A 24888-nucleotide genomic window follows, 5' to 3' on the forward strand; every position below is an offset into this window, starting at 1 on the left:
AATTTTTTTTTTGTGTGGCTCATGGTGGGGCCATGCCCCATGACCCTCTATTGACCAGCCGCCACTGCAGCTGTGACAGCCGTATGAGAGCAGTGCAGAGCGGCAGTCATGAGATAACAGTGGGGGACGCTCACAAGCAGGAACATGCACTAAAAGCACACGGCCGGCCCGGCGATGTAAACAAAGCAAGGAGAAGCTCGGATAGCAGCAGGAGGGAGAACGACTTCATTCTCTGCTCAGGTAGACATTACTCCACTATAAATATGGAGGAAAAAAAGGCTGTTTCTGTAATAGGTTTGACTAGAAAGATTTTAAAAGAAAAAAGAACCAGAAGCAGAGTTTAAACCATAACTCAGTTTGAATTACCACCAGTTTGGTGTTTTCCTGACAAGTGTATTGAGTGACTGGGTGTGGATGCCCACATGCATCCCTGATGTGTATTGTCTATTTCCTCTGTCTTGTTTTTATCTGGATCTTTTGCATGTCTGTAATCCTCCTTTAGTTGATCACTTGTATTTATAGTTTGGCTAAGCAGGCATGAGCTACACTAAAGTCATCATGGAATATTTGTTAGTTTTTGTATTGGTAAGTAAGTAAGATTTATTTATAAAGTGCTTTTTACAGACATAAGTCACAAAGTGCTAAACAGGGGCAGAATTAGAGACATAAAAAAACACAATGTGACCATATAAGGGCCAATAATGTACACACAGAAAGAACACAATTTAAAAGCAGGCCTACATGAGTTTTTAGTCAAATGCCAGTCTAAACAGGTGTGTCTTGAGCTGATTCTGGAATGAATTCACAGAATCTGCAAAGCCTAGGGGTGCAGGCAGAGCATTCCACAACCTTGGTGCTACTGCCTCAAAAGCTCGGTCACCACGGTCGCCACTTCTCATAGTGGCCGTATGTCTTTCATATGCTGTCTAATGGGACTCTATAGCACTTTCGTCACTGTGTACGGGTGCGCAAACACACGCTCTGAGATGATTTACCCATTCCAAAATAATGGTCAAACTAAGACATGGAGGTGCAACTATTCACCTGTTTGTGTGCGTTTGTGTGTGATTTATCTGCAGTACAGAGATGTTGTGGAAAGTGACACAGTACATAAAGCATAAAGCGTTTGATACATATTCTTCTGATGTGAAGGTATATGTGTGCATGTGTGTATACGAGGAATGGATGTAGGAGGATATATGTGCTTCTACAGAAATGTCTTTCTATTCGAATAAATCTTTCTTGCAATAAAGTGCTGAGGAAAGAAAACACAGACATGCACTACTAAGTAAGGCAACCGAGAGAAGATGGAGATATAAATGTGGAAAATGTAGAAAAACCAGCTGCCATCGGTGTTTAGTGCTGTGTCTTACAGCTGCTAATAGTTAATTTACATGTCTGAGCAGGATTCATGAATATCAATAAGGAAATCACAGGCAGCGCATTCACATGAGAGATATAAGTGGCATAGATGGAAATGATAAAGATGTGACGAGAATCTAAAGAAGACAGACCAACGCAGTTCAGGCTGAATGCAAATGGGCGGTTTGAGATTAAGGATGTTTTCGTTGGTCTGCACAAGCTCTCAGGTGCACCAGGACCTCAAAGGTCTGGCATACAAATTATACATGACAAAATAATTGTTCATTGAAGACATTTCAATGTGTGTTTGTCCTTTATACAACATCAGCCAACAGCAACAAGCTGTCAATTGAAGGAGATGCTGTTTATTTGTATGAAATACTGCACAACCTCATTCTATACTACTGTGCCATGTTTAATTCTTTCTGAGATGATTCTAAATATCCAACCATACTGAAGAGAAAGTAATGCAATGCTGAGCATTAAAAAATAAATACATACCTCAGTATTACAATTCAAAACTAGGTGTCCAATGCTAGAACTCGGAAATGTTCAAATACCACACCATCGACTCAATTACAAACTCCGCGAAGAGAGTTTTGACATTTCATCCTTTAATTTCACAGTTAAATGACAGTTTGGTGGATTTAAACATGATGACAAAATCCATTTTGTAAATGAGGCCTAAGAGCATTCATTTTTTCCCCGGCACAAGCACGTAGAGTTAAATACACACCAGGGGGAAAGGAAAGGTTACCGTGTGTTTATCGCTAATTACCTATATAATTACAATAACCACCTCTGAGGTACTAAGTTCTATCATCATAATCTGCACTAAAGAGACTAAATGGATAAGTGATAGTAAAGCAGCAGCAGCAGCTGATATGAAACTGCACTTTTCCTCAACAAGTGAAAATGAGTTCTCTACAGCCCACACAACACAGTTCAGTGTTTCACAGACTGTTATTCATCTGTTTTGAGCTCAAGACATCCAGTGTCCCTTGAGCTTACAATGGTCAATATAATACTAACTCCTACAATATCCATCATGATACATTTAACTAAAACAGTATATAAAGTAACTGCTAGTAGCCTCACCTCCAGCTACGACATGACAATGCTCCTTACGCAGTAATGCAGCAGTAATAACAACACAACATAACAGTTCATTTTACAATACATATTGTTGTCCCATGCACAACCTGTTGTCTTGCTGCTGCTGTTTTGGTTTGCCCGTCCGTCTCACTGCTTGTGTGCTACTCCAGTTATGTTGTGGTACTGCCTGATGCTGTTGTCTGACCTGCCGTGGTGCTAGACCGCATGACATTTACGTAATCGCTTGTTTTGATTGTATGTAAGTAGTGTTGGAAATGTTTGGATGTGTGCTGCTGTCAATTCTATACAAGCACTGTGGTGCTGTACTCACCAAATGTTATACTGCAGCTGAGGCTTCCTATTTGTTTTCTATAAACTACCGTTTTGGAAAATGACTCAGCCTTTTTTAATGTTGATGTTTGAGACATATGTTTTAACATTTTCAGTTGCAACGAATGGGCTTGCGGCTGAGTACTACAGACAAGCTGGGGAAGTTGGATAGTCGTGGGAGATGGACAAACACATGCAGTCAGGTTTCCACTAATATTCCTTGTAATTGATTTAAAATGATGCCGTCATCACTCACCATGACAGTGGATCAAACGGGCTGTTTCTCCAGACGGCCCACAAATAAATAAACACCTGAGTCTGACAGTGTTGCTTTGAGCTGTGTGGTTATAAATAACACAGGTATTATGAATCAGGAAGAACTGGGATGCTTTTACAAACATTGTACAAACAGAGAGCTCACTGAAACTGCTAGATTGTTCTTTCTTCTTTGAATTTGACAGGTGGCAACCATTTGCATGTCATTATTACCACAGGTAGGCGACATTGGTATTCCTACTTTATTTTCCTAAAGAAGAATTAAGTGCAGTAACTTAATCAGCTCAGTGCTGGAGTGAGCGGGGCTGGAACTGAGTCTCATCTTGCTTTGGCTTGAGAGGATTTTTCTCAGCAGTGACCACAGTCAGAGCAACTTGCAGAGATTACCGGAAAGTCAATGTATTAACCCTTATTAATCAGGGACATTTTGGCTTTATAATTTATATACAAAAAAATGTTTAGGCTTTTGTTCATTTCTTTACATTTTTTCAATCATTTGGGCTCATGATTGTGTTCATGAGATTTATTTTTCAACCTCAGCTCTGATAATAAGTCTATAATACACTGTGAAGACAAAAATGTTCCCACTGAATCCCATTAATCCCACAGCCATTACTGAATACCATTATGTATTCTATTATATCAGACTTTCAATCTAAAGCTTTAAAATTGTAGGTTTTGCTATTTTCCAGCAGATTGAGCCATTTTCTCATTGTTGCCCGACAAATACATGCTGTTTTCCTAATCTCCACTAGGGGCATTGCTGCTGTATTATGGAGCATTGCGGTGTTTTATGCAATGCATCATAATCAATGTTGTTGCTATACAAACTGGCATAGGTAGTGATGATCAAGACAGATGTTGGTTAAAAATGTAACTCAGTGAAAATGGAAAATAATGTTTCATGTAAATAAATGTTATGGCAGTTTCAGGAAAAGGACATTTTTGTCATCTAAGGTATCAAGTGGAGTTTCTTTTTTCTGAAAACAAATACATATTTTGTGGTTATGACTAGGACTGAAGATGTTTAAAATATTTAACTGAAAAAGTGAAAGTGGGGGAAAATGTTATTTTATAATTCTGTCCTCTCAGGACATTAGATCAACTTTTTTTAAAACAATGGCACAAGGGTTGATATCCAGAATTAATGTCAAATCGACATATTACATATTTTGTTGGCCTATTGTTGGCATATTTTGTTGTCTATCTGCAAGAGTGCATATGTTTTTATGTTAAAAGAGAAGAAGAAAACAGATGGACAAAATGAGAGTGTGGGAGAGAGAGAGGCAGAGACAGAGAGGGACACAGAGAGATCTGGTAGATCTATGGTTTTATTGATGTTTGCGCAAATAAAATTGGGATATCAATGCAACTCTCAGTTACCATGGCTACAGCAGAGCCTCTTATGCATAGCACAAAGACTGGTGTGCAGACGCAGAGGGACCAATCAGAGCTATATGCCGTATTGTCTCAGTGCATACATGGATGCATCTTTGTGAAGTCCATACATTGTAATTTGACAGATTATGAGAACATCTGTGGAAAGAGAGTGCCGCGGAGAATACACGGAAAACAATATTTTGAGATTTCAGGCAGTCTTTTTGTGAATGAACAGTGCGTTGTGTGTATTATCCTTAAAGTGAGGTTTGATATGTGAGAAAATAATCATCAGTTCAGTTGTTCTAAAATGATTTCCATTTCCAGAAAATCGTTGAAAAATGTGTGAAAATGGTCAAATGTTCTCAGGTTCCTGATATAATAAAGTAAAAAAAGAATGAATAGCTGTACATTAATACGTTTATGTTATCATTACCTACCACAACTTAGAACACACAACAAACCCACTCATCAACACTTATTAAACACTGGTTAAAACATAATACGTGGAAACATTTACAGGGAGAATGTTTAGTCATCTCGATCAGCATTTTATGGAAATTGCATGTCATAATTTGACAGCTGTACTATAAAAAGCTGTTGAAACATGACAATAATTTAGAGGAGCAGCTTCAATTTTCCTCTCAGTTGCTTGTGTCGTGAATTGTGGTTGTTTATATCTCTTAGAAATAGCAAAGCTCTGCTGGAATACCTGCTGGACTGTAAACATATAATACAGCTTTAGGTTATGCTGAGTCAGGTTTGTTTTACATTTAGGACTCTCAGCTGTACTCTTTCCCTCACTCTCTGTATGGCGATTAGAAGCCGTTTGAATTTTAACTTGTTGATTCATATATTTATATTGTAGACATATTTATGATAATATATATACATGTGGGAGTTGAGGGGACTCTACCTGTAAAAAAACAACACAGAGAAAAACATAATCCAAGCAACATAAATGTTTGTACGAAATTTCATGTGGCAACCCATCCAATAGTTGTCAAAAACAAAAAAATCCAAATATAAATGCTGAAATACAACAATAAGGATATAAATGATGACTGAAATGTTGTTGATAACCTGTAACCTTCCGCAAAAAACAAGCCCTGCAACAAAACAAGCACTTCTAAGTCCCTCCTGCTTTTGACAACTTGATATTTAACGGAAGGCGAAGCTATTTAATTGAAGGCAAACATTCACAGACTCGGTATAGCTGAACACTGATAACTGCATCTCCTGCTGTGAAACTGTCAGCATAGATTTAAAACGCGTAACCGATCAACACCACACACAAGCCTGTCTGACTGTGGACCATCAAAGCTCCCAGCTGAATTGGGAGCTTTGATGAAAGGTGAAAGGATGGCGAGCTGCCATCCTTCCCTTCTACAGATCCTTCCTTCCTTGCCGTGATTTTAACAGCAGGAGCTGGATCAGGAAACAAGAAACATACAGCAGCTTTTCCTTCCGCTGTTAATAGAGCGATGGACACACGATGAACACTGAAAACATCATTACAGTTTTGTCGGAGGGCATCTGGAGAAACCAGTTGCGTCAACCAAAGACTTTTGACTGCTGTCACTGAGAGAAATTAAAATGTTACAGTATTGTCTTCCACTCTGCATTAAGGCTACAACTTCCAAACGTACTTGCAGGACCAGTATCGGTGGGTTTCCTGCTGCAGATCAGCAATCTTCCACTCAACTCTGATGAAATAAAGGACATAAGAAAGAACTCTAACCTGTCAGCGATGGTCAGCTTTGGGCAGACCATCGCTGCAGACTTTGATGGATCAGAGAACATTGGCACCTCCAGGCTGTGAGGTCCTTTGCAGAGGCAGTTGGTACTTCAAGTAGATGTGGCAGCCTGATGTCAGTAGTCTCCAACTTCATCAGTTCGGCTAGGACTTCCCAACTGTAATAGAGAGGCACATAATCATAGAAATAGAATATGAAGTTACGTTTTGATTGGATGTGACTTTCTCTCGACTGATCCGAGTCATTTCTCAGCTCAGAAATGTAACGCTCAATACAAAATGACCTGTGAGCGAGCACTTATGAATAATGCTGGATTCTCTGTCCATGACCGAGAGGATGACACACTAATCAGATGACTGTGTGATATTTTGTCTGTGTTTGTGTTTGTTTGTGTTGACAGTTGAATTTCCTCTTTTTGGAAAGACAGAATCTAATCTCTGGTCTACTTTGGGTGGCGGTTTTATTGGTGGCATTTCTGTCCGGAGGCGACAGAGTTTGTGTATATAGGCAAGATGTAATGAGAAAATCCTCTCAGCCATCACAAAACACTACATGGCATGTCATCACACTGTAGCAATTACACAGAGGTGACATTCTGTTGGCTGACTTTTACGATTTTCTTTAATATGAAAGCTCTGATGACTTCTATTTTCATTGAAGAGAAGCAGTTTCACTGTATGTTTAAAGGAGACGCATCATGAAAAAACTCACTTCTTCAGAGCTTGTGCACAAACATTTTGGTATCTGGAGTGCCTACGAACGAGGCATGCGCTAGAACAAAGCGTTTTCTACTAATTGGAAATACAGGTATATATTCAGACAGGTAATATAAGAAAAAATGTTTTTTGAACATTATAGCACGTAAACATGTTCTAGAAGAAACCCAGAGCACAAGTCTGAAAATGAGCATCATATGTCCCCGTCAAGGGTTGTGATGCAGCCCCGCCACCACACTTTTTCCTTTCACGCAACCTTTATAATTATCTCTCTGACTGTATGATATTGGAGTTGACAAGGTGCTGTAAAGCTGGCTGTTTCTAAGCAACAGGATATTTTCCACTCTACAGGGATAATAATTAAGTTGCATGTCAATCAACCAGTCCTTTCTACTCATAAGACATCGCCGTCACAAAGGAAATGACACTCTCAGGAAATATCATTTTCTACTTCGGCGTGAAGCGTCTTATAAAGACAATGACATCAAGTTCATCATATTGTGAAGTATGTGATTATAACGTCATTGTAGAACTGCAATTGAAGTCAGTACGGGGGTTCAGTGTGTTACTGCATAAGTGGCTGCCATGTCATTTGGCTTAATAAATGCATTTAATCACCTGAACTCAAGTGCACCTTTGTAGTAAGGATTGCATGTTTGCCTTCAAGGAATAAGGACGGTATTGCTCCCTCCATAGCTGCATGTTACTGAGTGTGCAGCGTGTAATATAAACAGAAGTTCATCTCACTTGGACTGCCTTTTTCCTGTTGGTCACAGCTGTTGTTGTGTCGACATGTACGGTAGTGTTCCTTTTTAGGTTGAAACTGTGCCGGAAGATAAATATGCTTTTGTGATATTGCCCTGCTTTACTGACCTACAAAGTAAGTACACTTAGCCGTTTAGTGTCAAAATGTAATGATAGGAATGATCATTTCAGTATCTCAGTAACTCTGCCATATTTTTGTCAATCAGAGCAGCAACAATTATAATAGTGTCTGGTTTTAGCCTGTTATTTATAGGGAACTGTTTTCATTGTAATTGAATATCTTTTGGTTTCGGACTGTTGATCAGACATGTGGAAGATGACCAACTGGATAGGACATTTAAAAAATAAAACTTTTGTGATTAATTGAGGAAAAAAATCGTTAGTTGCAGCTCAATTGTAAATTGCCAGACATTATTTCTTGTCATAAGACACATGTTTATACAGTCATGATCTATTCTAATCTTTACACTACATGACTATTTCTCCCTCAGCTGTGACTGAGGGGGAAAGAGCCAAAACCAGTTTGAATTGTGCTATTATTGCAATATGTTGCATTCCATCCAGTGTCAGAATTGTGCAATAGTATTTGACCAAGCACAAACAGAAAAGTGTACGCGTTACTGAATAAAGTTGTTACTGTTGCAATGGTGCGACACAGATTTAATGCAATTCCATCCTATCACAACTAATAAAATAAATCTCATAAATGTTCAGTAAAATCGGAACATTTAAAGAGTATGTTTACAAGCAGAGGTGTCGTTGTTTATTCTCTTCACATCTCGTCTTCCTGTCTCACACTGTGGCCATGCTGGAGAAGCCTTCTGCACTGTTGCCCTTGATTGTTGGATTTTTTTCCAGTCTTGTCTCTGCAGTTCATAGGGTCCGACCACTTTACTATCTTTCTGTGTCCTTTCTGCCTGTCCCTGCTCTCTCATTCATCTCCTTCTTATTTTTTTTATCAACACCCCTTCCCTCTGCAGTGTTATGGAACAACCGCTTCTTCCTGTACCTTCCCACCTCCTTTTCTCAGCCTCCGTCTATTCATCAAGCCATTTTCTTTCACTTCTTCCAATTCCAGCAGAGGTGAAAGAAATCGTCAATGAAAAAAAACCAGAGAGAGACAGACAGCAAGTGATAAAAGCAGAATAAGACGAGCAAGGTCAGCCTGTACCTGTGCTATTAAACACATATCTCTCGCCCTCTTTGTCAGTTCCTTTCAATTTAGTGCAGTTTGTGCTTTGGATTTGCACTTTATTTTAAAGGCCTTTTCCCAAAGAAAGACACTCTCTTCTAAAGTTAAATACATCTGCTCCATATCGTAGTATGTGGATGTGCTGTTGCACACCTACTGTACTCCAATATGTTATTTGCAATGCAACTAAAATGGTCAGTTTAAGCATTTTACTCTTTTTAGCACAAAGTATATCTTCCATACAAAGGGGATGTTGAACAATGAATTCAGGTGTCGCTGCTATTCCACAATATTGCTGTTTGTATCATTTCATTTTAAATGTGGCTGACAGAATGGTTGGCTAGTTGCATCATGGGAGATGGGGGAAAACGAGCGAGGAAATTAGGTCCATCATGTTGGTTACAGTTGGAGGAGCAGTGCCACTCTCATTATTTGGTTCCAGTCTCGCATGATGGAGAAATTGATGTCACATTTTCAGGAAACTCATGACTACAATCTGCGACCCTAAGCAGCATGGGGAGTAAAACGGTCTGAACCGGACATCATCTCATTCATAAGTATGTTGTGGATTTGATAGAGAGGGCTCATAAAACACAAAATACACCTGATGAAAAGTGCTACGGACGAAAGTGCTTTTCTGAAGAATGTTTTATATACAGTAGCTTGATCCAAGAGGCTGAGTTTATCTCCTCCTGCGTTAGCCTCTTTTCAGCTGTGACCGTGCATGTGAATAATTCACAGTGAGGGATTGTAATGAGTGAGAGCGAGCAGAGAGGCAATATCTACACTGCCTTACCCTTGGGCTGGCAGCCACAGGTTCCTACTGAAAGGTGAGATTCAATTAGATGAGGGTAGGAATATCTTATCTTCTGCTTGACTCCTCCTCCCCTGCAGCTCAACAGAATCATTTGGAGGTGAGGTTTACAATGGCAGCAGATAATCAACAATAAATAATGAAACACACCATTTCATGAACACAAGTGGATTTGGAATTGTGTAAATATTTTAAGTGGAGGGGTGGTAAAAATCAATTGAAAAAAATCAATTCTTATTTTTCCTGATAATTAGAAGGTGAAGATCTTAATGTCCCACATTGAGATGTTTTACTGCGTAATGCTGAAACCTGACTTTGTATCGTAATGTTTAAATTAGCCAGTGAGGAAGGGAGATGAGGAAAAGCCCTTTATTTATTCTACTAATCAGTGAATACTTTATTGGTACATTTGTCATATAAATATGTGATTTCAAAGCAAAAGTACATCAATTATGTTGGAAGTGGAACTGATGCTGTTTTCGGGTTTTCTATGGTATATTACTAGAACATGCATGTTTTATTTTTTTGATGTTTGGTAAATAGCGGTGTTGCAATCCCATGAAAAAAAAATCTGCCGACCATTAACTTTAATAAACTATAAACATGTTGTATATGGTTTGTTTCCAAAAATGCATTTCAGCCACTGACAAAAGATGTAGGACAGCGCAAGCAGTCTGCATCCACGCAGCAGAAAAGATCCTCAGTGAAACCAGTCGGCCGAGCTCTTCCTCTTCGAAAAGCTGGAAATCTTCGAAGACACTAAACATTTGATTGACACTGATGAACAACACTCTTGAACCCCTGGTGATAAATTACCCCTGGTCAATTTGTGCAAAGAACCTATAAAATGCTTTACTGATTACTGATTGCACCTTTAGGCACCGACAGTTAGGGTTTAAATGGCTTAGTAAAGAGACGTTATAAGGGAAGCTGTGTGAATGTGTGTAAAAGATATTTTACGGTCATTTGGATAACTACAACTATTCCACTCCTCATTTTGGGTACTATTTTGGTCGAACAGAAATCGTTTATTTTCTTCTTCTTTTGTTGTCCTGAATTTTCATGTGCACTTCGTTCTGACACTTTCAGCTGCTGTTGATCAGCTTCACAGAAAACAACTGGTGATCTTGAAGCAATCACAAGCCATCACTAAAGCAGATGGCCCAGTTTTTTCCAGATTGCCCGTACACATCGCCTGCTTCTTCAACACCTGCAGGTGGCTTTAGGGATGCCGTTACGTCAGCCTCAGCAAAGAGGATGATGCTTAAACTTGTTTGGCTCCTCGGGATGTGTGACAGATGCTCAGACTTGTCTTTGATCAGGTGACACAGGGAGGAGGGCAGGGGGCATTTCTTTCCTTAAGGCAGGGGTCTCAAACTCCCGGCCCGCGGTCTGAATTCGGCCCGCCACGTAATTTTATGTGGCCCGCGAATCCGCCAGCAAAAAAAAAAAAAGTTTAAATCTTTTTTTTTTTTTTTTAAGTTAGACTAATAATAATAAAAATATCCCCATAGTCGAAATTATGAGATAGAAAGTCGAAGTTATTAGATAGCAAGTCATAACTCTGAGATAGAAAGTCAAAATGATGAGATACTTAAACACAGTCATAGAAGCAGCTCTTTGGCTTACTGTACATTTAACATGGAAATGTATTGTGAGCACATTGAAGACTACTTTAAACTGTGAATGCACGAGTAGTTACATTTACAACCGGCCCTTTGCGGGCGACCATGATGCTGATGTGGCCCGGAGTGAAAATGAGTTTGAGACCCCTGCCTTAAGGAGAAGTAAAAGCAGCAGTACATTATAGCTTTAAATAGCTTCTAACGCCTGTGCCAAACAACATTATGGATTTTGTCTCGAGGATTTCTTTTGTAAACTGTGTGAGAGAAGGACTCGGATTATTTAAGATGAGTCACGCAGGAGAAAGGGCCAAAGAGGTTGGATGAGTGATCACTTTAAGTACCATTGTAGGCGCCCTGTTATTGTTGTGTGAGATCAGGTCCGTCGGCTCCCACTCTGTCTTTGAATTGGATGCAGGCTGATAATGGATAGAAGTTGAAGACTTTAATGGGGGGAGGAGACAGACACAGAGCGCCACAACAACACCATTAATCTCTATGATATTAGGAGACAAACATATGTGGTGGTTTTCACACACTTTTTTTTCTTTTAGGGTTCAAAAGGCCATCCCTTTCTTGATACGATACAGTGGCATTATCCTCCTGTTACCATGGTAACGAGACAAAAAAAAATCATTCCTCTACGTCTGCCATTTTACCCTCATTCTCTCCCTTCTCGCGATCTTTCTCTGAGGCTGCTCCCTTTCTCTCACCAACTATCAGTCTTCTCCATCCTCTTCCTCCTCTTCCTCACCACCTCAGTGCCTTGCTGACAATGAGAGGCTACAGTTGCTATGGAGATAACGACTGCACTTTCTCTATTGATGACATTTAGTTAAAATCTCCACACACAGACTCGCATCTGAGCAGATGGCAAATTCCACAAATATCCTCATTTAGTTTCCGCCTCCTGCCGATCACAGTTAGTATTTATAGCTGCTTTTTGTCCAGCCACAAACGCAGGGCACTGCTTTCTTGCAATAATCTGATGTAATGCATGTGTTAACATAGGTATTTTGCTTTTAACATGATTAAAACAATGGGAAAAACTATGAGATCAATGTTTGAATGTTTCTCCTCAAATATGGCAATATTAGAGCTCCAGCGTCATCACCAAACAGAACGGTATTGTGTGCAATTCATTACACTCTTGACAGAATATATTAAGTGACACAGCACCGGTCAATGGACTTATCGAATTCCTTGACATCTTATATGGCTCCTCAAAAAGCCAGAGAACCATCCGGTTGTATTCGAAGCGTGAGGGTGATTTGGGGTTTAAATGTCCGCAGATAAAGGGAGGTGTTGCAGCAGAAAATCAAAGCAAGTTTGGGATCCACTTTATATGGCTGGAGGAGCAGTTTGTTGTGGGCGAAGCTAAAAAGGACATGACGAAACAAAATCCCTTCATTTAAAATAAAAAAGATTAATTACACCCTGTTATGCACAGAGTTAACTTCTAAGTGATGTAACACCAGTGCAAGAGGGGCTTAATAGAAGTGACTTCACAGCTCATGTGTGTATAATCGATGACAGGGCATAACCATTAACAAGGCAAAGGAACTGACATTCCAGGACATTAATCATCCTGTTTGAACCCTGCAGATCGATATGCAACAACCAAACGACTCATTGCCTTTAAACCGCAACTGTTGCATACCAATGTAGGAATGTGGACCTACTAACACAAGGCAACAACAGATGCCATAGATTTACAAGACATGAAAGGACACATCAGTGACAGGGCATGTGTGTAAAAAGTAAAATACTGTTGATGAGTCTCGATCAGTTTGCTGACAGACGCTTTAATTGCTAATTCACGCAGGAACTGGAAATAATATTAAGGCAAATGGTTTGCCCCACACATTTTCTTACATGAGAATATTCTGGGGCAGATTCTGCGCAGGCATGAAAGCCGAAGCTGAAGGTGCTTGAAGTTCCGCCGAAATCCCAGAGGCCGAGGCAACAGAGTTAGCCCTGAGGATAGTGCCAGGAAAACGTACGGTATATATACAGAGGGAGAGAGACCGGCTCTACTCCACCTTCCAGATAATTGGTATATTTGAAAGAGAGAAATGTGCTCTCCGTTTCCAGCAACTATCCCAGATTTCTGCAGGGGAACTCAAGCTTTTTTAAGAAAGTGATGCATTATCCAAGTGCACCTTGACTGTGGCGTGTATACTGTCGTTGTTTGGCACTAAAAGCATCTTTTCCGGAGCTGAGGGGTTTTGTACTTGTGAGTAATGTAGCGTTTGTAGAACTACCTTATTGAAGGAGATACAATGTCCCCCTGTATCCTTTCTGGTAATCACAGGTATCTGTTGAAGTGCATGTCACACTGCAGAGTTGAGGATAAATGAGGAGCCAAATCACAGAGGAAGTGACAGCAATTCTATCTTTCACCTTTCACCGAGCTGTGGAATTAAATAAGCCTGTCATCCCCAAAGGCAGACACAGTTCTGTCCTTTGTGACTAATTACTGCATGTATTTAGAAGTCGGGAAGGCAAAATATAGAATTAGCCAACATATCACACACATCTCCTCTCTCTCTCTCTCTCTCTCTTGGCCTGTTACCAACAGAGACTGAAGCTGACAGTGTCCCGCGATCATGGGGAATTATGAAATTGTCAAGACAATGAAAAATTGGTATCAAGAGACCAAAAGTGGCTGAAGAAATTGCCTCTGTCTATCAACTTTAAGAGACTCTCCCGTGTGATTCCGAGTCCCCTGAAGTGACAAGGCACTAAACACACTGGCAGTACAGTCGTTTCAGGTCTTTGGCACAATTGACTGTCTCTCTAGTTCTTATCAAGGGGAAGATCCTCAAATCAGTCGTAAGACAGTAGACAGATGTTTGATAATGCGTCACGTGACTGCAAAATACAGTTACTAGGCTACATAGGCGGTACCAACTAAGTCAAATAGCTGGATCGGGTATCGGCAATAACAGGCCGATCTGGTATCGGATACCATTATTTTAATAAATACAATTCAGTTCATTAATATCTATGTATTCATTTGTTCAATTTAGTTTTAAAGTCAAGACTGATGTTGCCTTGAACGTATAATAATGATCACAGTCTCCTCCATATTGTGAGTCATGCAGCTTATGCTGGGGAACAAAACAGTAGATACGCTTGGAGAGACGGATGAACCTCCACAGCTGCAGCAGTTATGTTGTGATAAACTGATGATGATGAACTGATGATGTAGTTTTGGGCTTTCACTCAGATACAAACTTTATCGGGAGACAGTATGAAGAATAGTGCAGTGAACTCCTCAAAAGAAGTTAATGTCTCGTATTTTTATCAACTTTGAATAACGATTTTGTTTACCAAGTGAAACACTCATGCATCATGAGCAGAACTATTCATAAGTCATACAGACAACAATCGGTTCCCTGTCTGCACCTGTGATGACTCAATATGCACTGGGTAATTCAAAAAGTAATCACGTTGTAATTTGTCTCTATCCTCCCGAACAACTTTATACCCATCGCTATGTACCCAGTGAGCATCCCACCGGTGTTCGGTTTCTGCAAAGTACTTAATTTGTGGGCTGTAATCCAAAACATAACCAGATGCTCCAACCAATATGAAACTCAATTGTGTCCTCCTTTATATGCACTTGTGTTTGTTTCTGGGGTATATATATAAATATATATATTTATTGTGTACTGGCAGATTTACTGTTGTGCATCATGTGCGTAAGTGAGCCCTGTTGAGCTCCACCTGGCTAATGAGCTGCCTGACAGCCAGTAGACAGGGAGAACTGGGCAGTCACACCACATGTTATTATCGAGCTAATTGTGTTTAGAATTCAGTATCCCAAGATCCATTTCCTGCAAGCTAACGCGGCCGTCTGAGAGTTTGAATGAAAGGATGTGTATCAAAACCCTGGCTGGTATATGTGGACTGAATGGGGATTTTTTAAATCAGATTTTAGAGAGAGCTGATAGACTTTTCCACATTTTGCATCTGCGTGTGAAGAATTCCAATGAGTACATTTCCAATCCCTGGTGGACTTGAAATGAAACAATCTACACTGGTAGCAGATCCAACTGTGCCCCTATGGCATGTAATGTTTCCTCACCTGTGTGGAGAAAAGTGCTCAGTGTGGGACTGACCTTCACAGAAATTAGAAATAAGACTCCTGTATTATTGAGTGAACCCCCGTTCCCTGCAGATGCATAATTACTGGAAATGAGATCAGACGGCAGTTGGATCTAAATCACATCAATACACACACAGACTCAAGCTGCAATTCATGATTATTTTCCTCATCGATTAATCTGTTCATTACGTTCTTGTTTAATTAATTGTTTGGCCTATAATATGTCAGAAAATAGTCAACGATCCCAGAGCCCAGGTTGATATATTAACATTGCTTGTTTTGTACAAACAATATCCAGTTTACTGTAACGGAAGAATAAGAAATCCTGCATATATTCATATTTGAGAAGGCGCAAACATCGATTATTTTTGTTGATACTATAACCTTTCAACTATACCTCCATTATCAGGTGAACATTTTTATTTGTCCAATACTTTCATTTCCCATAAGTCTCGGGTGTTCTTTATGTTTCGTGCTAAATATCAAATTTTAGCGAAGATGGCGAACATGGTAAACTTTATATTGCTAAACATCAGCATGTTAGCAGTGCCATGGTGAGCATGAATGCTGATTTTAGCATTTAGCTCAAATGAGCAGCTTATATAAATAGAGCGGGTCCTCTTCACGGAGCCGGCTGAGATGTTTCTACAGCAGCCCAGAACGGACACACCAAACACTGGCTCTTGATAGGGCCAACCTCACATATAGATGCTGCCAAATCCAACACACTGCACCTTTAAGGCCTCTAAGAGCCGCTATCTTGAATGTAGACTCTTGTTGGTTAAGAAATTACCAAAACTATTTATTGTCAACCAACTAATCAATAAACTAATCATCTCAGCAATAATGGGCACATTCAGACCAACATATACAGTATGTTAACACAAATACAATAGAGTTTCTCTAAGTGTGGGAACCAAATATAACCTGAAACTATCATAACAGACCCAAAGAAACACACACACACACGCACACACATCCATGATGTCATGGAGTAAACCTGGACTGGAGCAGATAAAAGCTCAGATACCAGATGACATCAGTGTTAGGAAGAGAAAAAAAATCAATGGCTGACTCCTTCAGTTTAATGAAGCAAATACAAACCTCAGACATTTCATTTAAAAAGGGCTGACTGATATGGATCAGGTTGGTGTGGCAGGGAATCACATCGCAGCTCCAATGTCACGACCCAGCTATGAGCTCCGTCTCTGGGGGTTTGAAAAAAAGACACACAAGCCAAATTAAAGCGGGAGGTAATGAGACTGGAGACCTCCAGATGATATCAAATCTGAGGAAACTCTTCCGTTTCTCCTCTTCTCACAGTGGTGTTTATGACGTGTGTCTTTGTTTCTGTCTTCTGCCAAATGCAGATTGATTCTGTGTGAGAAGGAAAGGGGGGTTCTCTCTTTACCCCCATTTAATTGAAAAAATAAAATTGATTTGCTTACTCATTGGCATTCATATGTATCCCCTGTGCTCTCGCTGTCTAGACGCCAAACTCGCACACCTGTTTCATCAAGAACTGTCTGCTCAAGGTGACATATTTGTAACATTAAGCCGGGAAAAGTGGTAATGTCTGGAATTGTGAGGTTTCATCTGTGCCGTCATTTATCATACACCAAACACGGAAACACATTCATCCTGGTTTTATTTCACAAACACCAACAAAACCTCTACAAGACACAGGTTGCATCTCACGCTTGTAAAATCAAAGAGATAAACAGTGTTAGATTTCCCCCGATGCCTTCTCGGCCACCATTTTCCAGATCTTCATTGCTGATCTCATAATGTCTGAAACTCATAATACCATTCCCTGCACATGGGAAGAACGAGGGGGCATTGTGGACAGCAATAAGTGGACTAAGAATAGAATGGGCATTATTATGACAGGTAGGTGCTGTGTAAGGGAAGTCATTCAATTCAAAATGGGGGCTGACATTACGGTGTTTTCACATTGCAGTATTGCTTCTTTTACTGAAGAAAAGGATCTGAATACTTCATCCACTCATTGCAGAGTCAGAGGAACAGAGGGATTGGATCGTCTTTTAATAAAGAATTTAAAACGATTGGAAAATAAAAAAGAAATAAACTGTGATGGAAACGTTAATAACTTGCTGGGATCACTTCCCTGAAATACTTTTCCAAATGTATCAAGTAATGCTTTATAGCATACAGGCACCTAATGTTCTCTACAAAGACAGCGCTTCCCTCTCGGGGGTCAGACATGGTGCGCACATTCTCCCTCATTAGGTGGGAGGAGCGTGTTGCACTGGGACGCAGCACGATGCAGCAGTCCGGTTAAAACCTCCAGGTCCTCCTCCAGCGAGCTGGAGCTCTCGATCACCTGTAGTGTCACTTTAAACAGCGCGACGCTTGGATAAAAAAAAAAGTCAAATCAGTGAAATATGACTGAAGCCACTTGGAAACAGAGCGGAGGCGCGACATAGGTAAGGCAATGATGCGAATGCCACGAGATTCTTGAAGTTAAAAAGGTTTTCGACATGAAAATGTTAATTTTGAAATGAAACGGGGTTTCTCTTCTTTTCTGCCCGTGCGTAATGGATGCCGTTTGGGTGCAGACGCATATGGTTCAGGTGCGTCAATTAGGCCTTTTTTTCTAGAAGAAAAGGATAACACAAAATGATTCCAAAAATATATTTAGATTTGCAGTGTGATTTACACTATAATAACCTACATTTTAAAGGCATTCATAAATAACTGCACATGATCTCTTCAAGGAATTTGCCATTTCCTCTGAATTCTCAATTTATGGTTTCTTTTCTTTTCCTAAAACGAACTTTTGAGTAATGTCATTATGTAACGTGTAAAAACATCGCTTCTTCACACAAAGAGAGCTCTTTTTGCAACTTCCCATTTCATATTTCGCAGGACAAAGGGGGGTCGTGCTGGATATTACGATGCATCTCACAGCGGTGGTCTTGATTGTGGTCGTGACGGGAATTGCCAAAGGTAATCTCAGATTTCGATCAATCCACTGAGACAACTGTTAGAGACGCACATTTGAGTCGTGGAAAAAAACAGTTTTTCAGAACCGATTTACTCTGTGCGTGGAATGAAAGTATAACGGATAAATATTTTATTGCTGTGAATGTTTTATGTGTGTTTTTTTATGGAAACAGATGTCCCTTTCTTTCCGTCTCAAAGGTTGGGAATGCAGAGCAGGGTGCAAAACACAAAATGGGTTTTGTGAGAAGCCAGGGAAGTGCAGGTACTAAAACGACTCCAGATGAAAGCGTATGCCCAGTGGGCTTTTGTGACCTTATTTCCATAAATCGCTGGAGCTGTAAATGTCCCTTAGAGAAATGCAATCACAATCCAAATGGATCCTTCTGCTGTTTTTTTTAGATTTGTTTGTCACTTATGTTGTGTTAAATCAACTGCCAAATCAGCCCTTTGTTTGAACAGTAAAAAACATTGTAATCCGAACCGACAGCACAAACGCTTCTGGTTGCAAAGCATGCCCAGTTTAAAATGTTATTCTGCCAAATGCTACTGGATCTACTCTTGAGCCAAAATAAGAATTAATCTCTGCTAGTATTTTGGGAATTTAACCAATTATTGCATGATGCAGATAACGCAAACACAACTGTCATTTCACTTTCAGGGAAAAGCATGCAGACACATGGGGACAAGAGCAGGACTGCAAAGCTCTGTGAGTGGTATCGTTATAGTTCAGGATTGTTCCCGTTTTCCCTCTTTCAGGTGCAAACCAGGATGGGAAGGAGAGAATTGTGACCAGTGCCTGCCCTTCCCCGGCTGTCTGCACGGCACATGTGGGAAGGCATGGCAATGTGTCTGCGAGGAAGGTTGGGTGGGCAGCCTGTGTGACCAAGGTCAGTTTCATTAAGCTCCCCTGACACTCGTATCTCTGCCTCAAACACTTTCTCATACCAAAGGTTAGGGTGAGTCACGGAGCCCCGAGGACACACAGGTTACCATCCAATGGGGCCAGTGTCTGGAGAATAGTTAACTGTATTTTTAGAAGGGCGACGCTAGAGTATATACGATCTGTCTAAGCGAAGAAGAATTATGGCTCAATGATGAAATGATGAAGACACACATACACAAATTATAAACTGCTGCTTTTGAGCGATTATGCAAGACACATGATAGAAAAACCTCAAGATTGATGCATTGAGATTGCAGAGAATTAAATGGTGAAGCCATTTAAAAGTCACATTTCCACTTCAGACACACTATTTAAATCAAGCACTGATTATGATTGCTAGAGTATCTACAATGAACATTATCGCATGGAAATGACCTGCTGCCACTCAAGCAATACTAGGTAGAGGTCGACCGATTAATAAGCGCCGATAGGACGTGTTATAAACCGCGTCGTCGGTGGAACTGGGCTCTGATGACTGCGCAGCCGCCACCAGTCACACGGGGACGGACATCACCATTTTGCATTGCGACTCCATTCGACATAATGAGGTGCATTTTTGCTGAAAATATCTGTGTGCATATGATTAACTCCTGATAATAACTCCAACTACTCCAACCATCATGCACAACAGAGTTTAAAATACATTGTACATGTTTACGATATTAAGATCATTTGAGATATTCTGTTAACAAAACCAGCCAAGCATATATAGTCCAATTAATCAGCTTTTTCCTGCTGCAAACTACATCGTTATTATATCGGCCTTTAAAAGTCCACTGTCGGGTAACCTCTTATAGACGAAATAAAGAGAACACTAAAATAAGTATTTCGTTTTTTGGCTTCAGCTCACACAGTAAATCTCTGATTGTGTTTGAGCCTATGAGCTGCTTGCCTGTGGAACTTTGTCGGTTATGTTCTCACTTTTATTCTCGGTGACAAGGCGCTGCAGCGGGGAGCCGTGAAAGTGGAAACAAAGAAGAGGGGAGAAAGCAGGCAGAGAGACAGGAAGTGAGAGAGAGAGAGCACACAGCATCTAAAAACAGCATGCTTTTTTGTCTTTTTTTAATCAACAGATCCTCGCCTTTGCTCATCCGGGCCTTGTGTTGGTAATGCCACCTGCATAGAGACAGGAGAGGGGGGATACCTGTGCATCTGTCCCCATGGCTACACTGGTGACAACTGCCTACCGAAGAGAGGATTGTGTCTCATAAGCAGGTACCGGCACCTTTTTGAGGTTCTATTTCAGTAAAGGAATACTCCGATGCTTTCCAGCCTTATCTCAATTAGTTTGTCATTAGGAGCAGTAACCAATAGCATGCTGCAGTGTCTGCCAGCTGTCTTTGTATCCCCAAGGGATCCAATCGAACCCACCTCACACACATGTATAGCTCCTAATAGCAGGCTGCTAGCAGAGGGAATAATGAGTGATCTTTTTTCCTCACTGCACAAAACTGTAGCCAGTTTAGCTGTTGTGACTTGTAAGAAGCAAGAGTGTGTTTGCACATTTGTAAGACGAGCAGAGAGGTTCCCTTTGATTTGATTCCCCCACAAACACGAGCATGTGCGAAATGGCAAGTTTCCAACTTTGTGAAGGGAAACTCCACTTGCTCTAGCTCATTATTACTCCTCACAAAGTCAACTTACTCTGAGGGCTGACTGTTCTGGTCTGTAGGTCTACGACACTGCATAAAAAGCAAAGAACATGGTGTTGATAGTGAACAAAGGCAACAAAAGAACCTGCAGGCAGGCTTCAAGCACCTGCCGCAAAACTCAGGGCAGGGGGAATACCTAAAACATGCAATTACTGATTTTTATTTGGCCACATAGGGACAGCAGAAACAAGATGTGAACACATTTACCTATTGCTACCTACCTATCAAGACAATGATATTATCGCGATATCTATAGAAAATTTGGCGAAAAGAAAGCTATTTTAGTGTACAGTGGGATTGAGACCACTCAAAGCGCTTTAACACTGCATGTCATGAACCCATTCACTCCCATGGCAGGGGCTACCATGCAAAGTGCCACTTGCCCATCAGAACTAACCAACATAATAACCTTTCATACACTGCAGGCACAGCCTACAGGAGCAATTTGGGGTTAAGTTTCTTGCCCAAGGACACACCAACATGTACTAGCAGATCCTCTGATTGAAGGACGACCCACTCTACCACTGATTCACAGTCGCCCTACACTTGTGAAGTGAAAGTTGTAACTTTCTTGACAGTAGCTGGCAGCGTGTACCTGAGCAGCATCATAAGCTGTATCCCAATTTAGGGATCCTTTGAAGTCATCATTTCAAAATTGAAACGAATGATATATGCTTAACAAGGCTGTCACATTTCAAAAGCTTCTCCATATAGTATGTGACCAGAAATCCAGCCTTCTCTTGCCGGTATTTGCAGGACATCTGTCAGTATCCCACAATCCACTGCTCCCCGGCCCATTGTTTAATTATACATTCAGGCACTCAGTGTCTCCCATAACCTTGCATAACCATGACCTATTTACAAGGAATTTGCCTTCATGTGGTGATAAATGTGCTGATACATTTATAACATGCACTGGAACCAAATACTGTAAGAAGATGCTCCACAGTGGAAGCAAGGTGTCAAGAGTCTGGGTATTTTATAGCAGAGCTTCACAGACTAACAGACGCGATATTGACAAACCAGTGTAGGGCAACACCTGATGAGGAACACCTGATTGTGCTGTTAGTTTTGTCCGACAGGCAGCGGTTCAGCCAGGCCTTCAGGTCCACTGAAGGACTCACCTTTATTGGCATCCTTTAAAGTATCTTCAGAGTATACCGGAACTGGCACACAGTTGGAACTGTGACAGGATCTCTGGTACAGACTTTGGACAGAGAACTAAAACAAGCCATGAGTCTAAACAAAAACTACATCTTGAATTGTTTGCTTTCAGGCAAAGCGTCCACAACAAAAACAGTGGCTCATTCCTTTAAAGACAGGCTCGATCCGTTCTCCTCCTGTCCATCTGATAGATATGAAGGACTCTCAGAGGACGCAGCGAGCTGACACAGCTAGCTGACACAGCTCTCCAGACTCTGAGCCCCACCATGTTTGTTCTCTGCCAGGTTGCCTTGTTATTACATGACGCATCTAAAAGTCAATAGTCTACTACAGCTCATGTGTCAGTGCACGGACAACTCTCCTCCTACCCTTTGAAGAATCATCTTATTATAAGAGTCTTATTATAATGTTCTAATGTAAATGGACTTGTATTCCAGGGGAATTCATCTCCATTAAAAGGCCTGTGTGACATTGATCAGCTCCTCTATGAAACACTGGAGATGTCTAAGTATGCCAGAGCTATTATTCTGTTGACTCAAGGAGCCACAATGTTAGGGACTTGTTGTGTAATAACACATCTACTATTAAAAGATATTGATTGTTTTTTATTCACATCAATTTGGGAACCATGGCAGCATTAATCAGAAATATTGCACATGTGGGTGCAGCAACATTATTGCAGACTCCTTTTATATCTTCTTACTGGTACAGATTTTTTCATTTGCAGAAACTCTGCTTGACACTGTTTCATTTGGCAAAATGAATGAAATATATATTGTAATATCAATAACTGTATTATCCTTGAACCAGCAACAGCAATTGATTGAATCGATAACTGAAGTCATGCCAAACATTTTGTAATTAAAGCAGCAAATCAATTGTCTCATGATAAAGCGAGTACTTTCAGGTTTATTGACTCCACAACCACCTCTTTACATGAGCCTTTCACAAAGTGCCGACAACCAACCTTGCTCACTTACTTACAGTAGCTCACAGCGTAGCTGCTTATTCTCAGTTACACGGTATTGTTAGTCGACCTGTATTAATCAAAACCTTGACAGGCAGGAAGGGGGGAGACAGCACAGTGGCAGCAGCTTCGGAAGAGGCTATGGCGTCCAAGAAAAGTGACTTGGAGTAAATGCTACAGACAAGATCAACTAAACCCATTGTGTATGGGTATTTACTCGTGCTGTTGATGGAAACAGGTCCTAACCTTGACATTTCAGTGCAAAGTATTTGAAACACTGATTCACCTGATGTCGTTCTCAGGTTTCAAGTCCAGAGAAAAGGCTTATGCTGTGCTGTGATTGTAATGCTACGCTGGTTACAGAAAATCAGCTGAAGATAGACACAACTAGTCCCCCTTCTCCCTGCCCTGCGCATGTTGATATTTGTTTTCACGTTCTAGAGGCATCATTGGAATGTCCAGGGTGAAGGTACTACTTCCATATCTCTGGGGTTTAGTTGCTCTTTTTTTTCTTCTTTTTTTAAAGAAAGCCATCAGCAGCGAAAGAGCGCTCCTGGGAGCAGGGGAGATGTGGCGAGCTCACCTGCAGGCATACATCATGAGCATGTCAACAGTGTTTGTGTAATCAAAGAATACTATTTTCAAGTAATCTCACTGCCAGCTGGGGGAGACAAGAGAATCTTTCTAGCTTTAATTTGGTGTCAAAAATGCATAAAAAAGGTCACAAAAGCAGGTCGATTTGAACTGATTTATGTGTATAATACAAAATTAAATAAATGACCCCATGGCACTCCCCTGGGGAACCCCGCAAATTATGGATTTAGGACTAGAAAGCCTTCCATTAAGATGTTATTTCTGTAAAATAGGTTTGGATGGGTGCTTTGTAAACACAGGATAGAATATGCTGCAGTAAAGCTGTGCACTAGATTGCTAGCATTCTTTGCCCTGCTGTATATTTACTCTGTGATGCTCTGTCCTCCAGCTCTCCTTGTCAGAACGGAGGCACATGTATGGATGTCGATGGCTCAGCAGGTTACTCTTCCTGTGTATGTCCCCCTGGGTCATCTGGAGACTTCTGTGAGATCAGCATTGACAGCTGCCAGCCTAATCCCTGCCACAACGGTGGCAACTGTACGAACCACGGCCCGGCCTTCACATGTGTCTGTCCGCTCGGCTTCACTGGTTTCACGTGTAATGACACCAGCCTCTCGCCCTGCACCGGCAGGCCCTGTGCCAACAGGGGCATGTGTGTTGGTCAGCCTGATGGAACCTTCCAGTGCGTTTGCCAGAAATGGTTTACAGGTCCCACATGCTCCCTGCAGCACAGACCGAAGGCCAGGTCCAAGCCGGTCGGTGCCAAGCCGGTGGACCACAGAGTGTTTGCACTGACACCGCAGCACTATTCCCTCCCTGCTCACACCTTCCATAAGCTTCTCAGACCGCCCGAGAGAGACCTGCTCAAGATCACCCTAAAGGAGACAGTCCACTCCCCCGGCGTCCTCATCACCCACGGCCAACTCATCTGCTTCGGCATGCTGGCCCTGCTCACCTGCTTGGTTATATTGTGCACTACAGGCATTGTGTTTTTTGGCCGCTGTGAGACATGGCTGGCTAATGCCAAGTACAGCCAGCTTGTTCGTCAGCAGAGGGAACACCTGCTGAGAGAAGCCGGCAGCTCGAGCCAGGAGGAGCAGGGGCACTCGGTTCACGTCATCCTGCCGGAGAAGATTCGACTCACCAGCTTTGGGAGACACTACACCTCCATCTGATGAAAT

The 24888-nt window shown here is 41.1% G+C and overlaps 1 protein-coding gene across 1 annotated transcript; it reads left to right on the forward strand.

The window, feature by feature from the left end:
• Positions 1–18338: 18338 nt before the first annotated feature.
• Positions 18339–24882, forward strand: dlk1 (delta like non-canonical Notch ligand 1; the record flags this gene model as incomplete). Its single annotated transcript, XM_079286496.1, has 5 exons — positions 18339–18390; positions 18586–18649; positions 19144–19274; positions 20404–20545; positions 24096–24882. The coding sequence occupies 5 exons, from the start codon at positions 18339–18341 to the stop codon at positions 24880–24882; spliced, it is 1176 nt and encodes a 391-aa protein (XP_079142622.1).
• Positions 24883–24888: the final 6 nt, after the last annotated feature.

This window comes from Melanostigma gelatinosum (assembly GCF_949748355.1).
Source record: "Melanostigma gelatinosum genome assembly, chromosome: 16".
Classification (NCBI taxonomy): Eukaryota; Metazoa; Chordata; class Actinopteri; order Perciformes; family Zoarcidae; genus Melanostigma; species Melanostigma gelatinosum.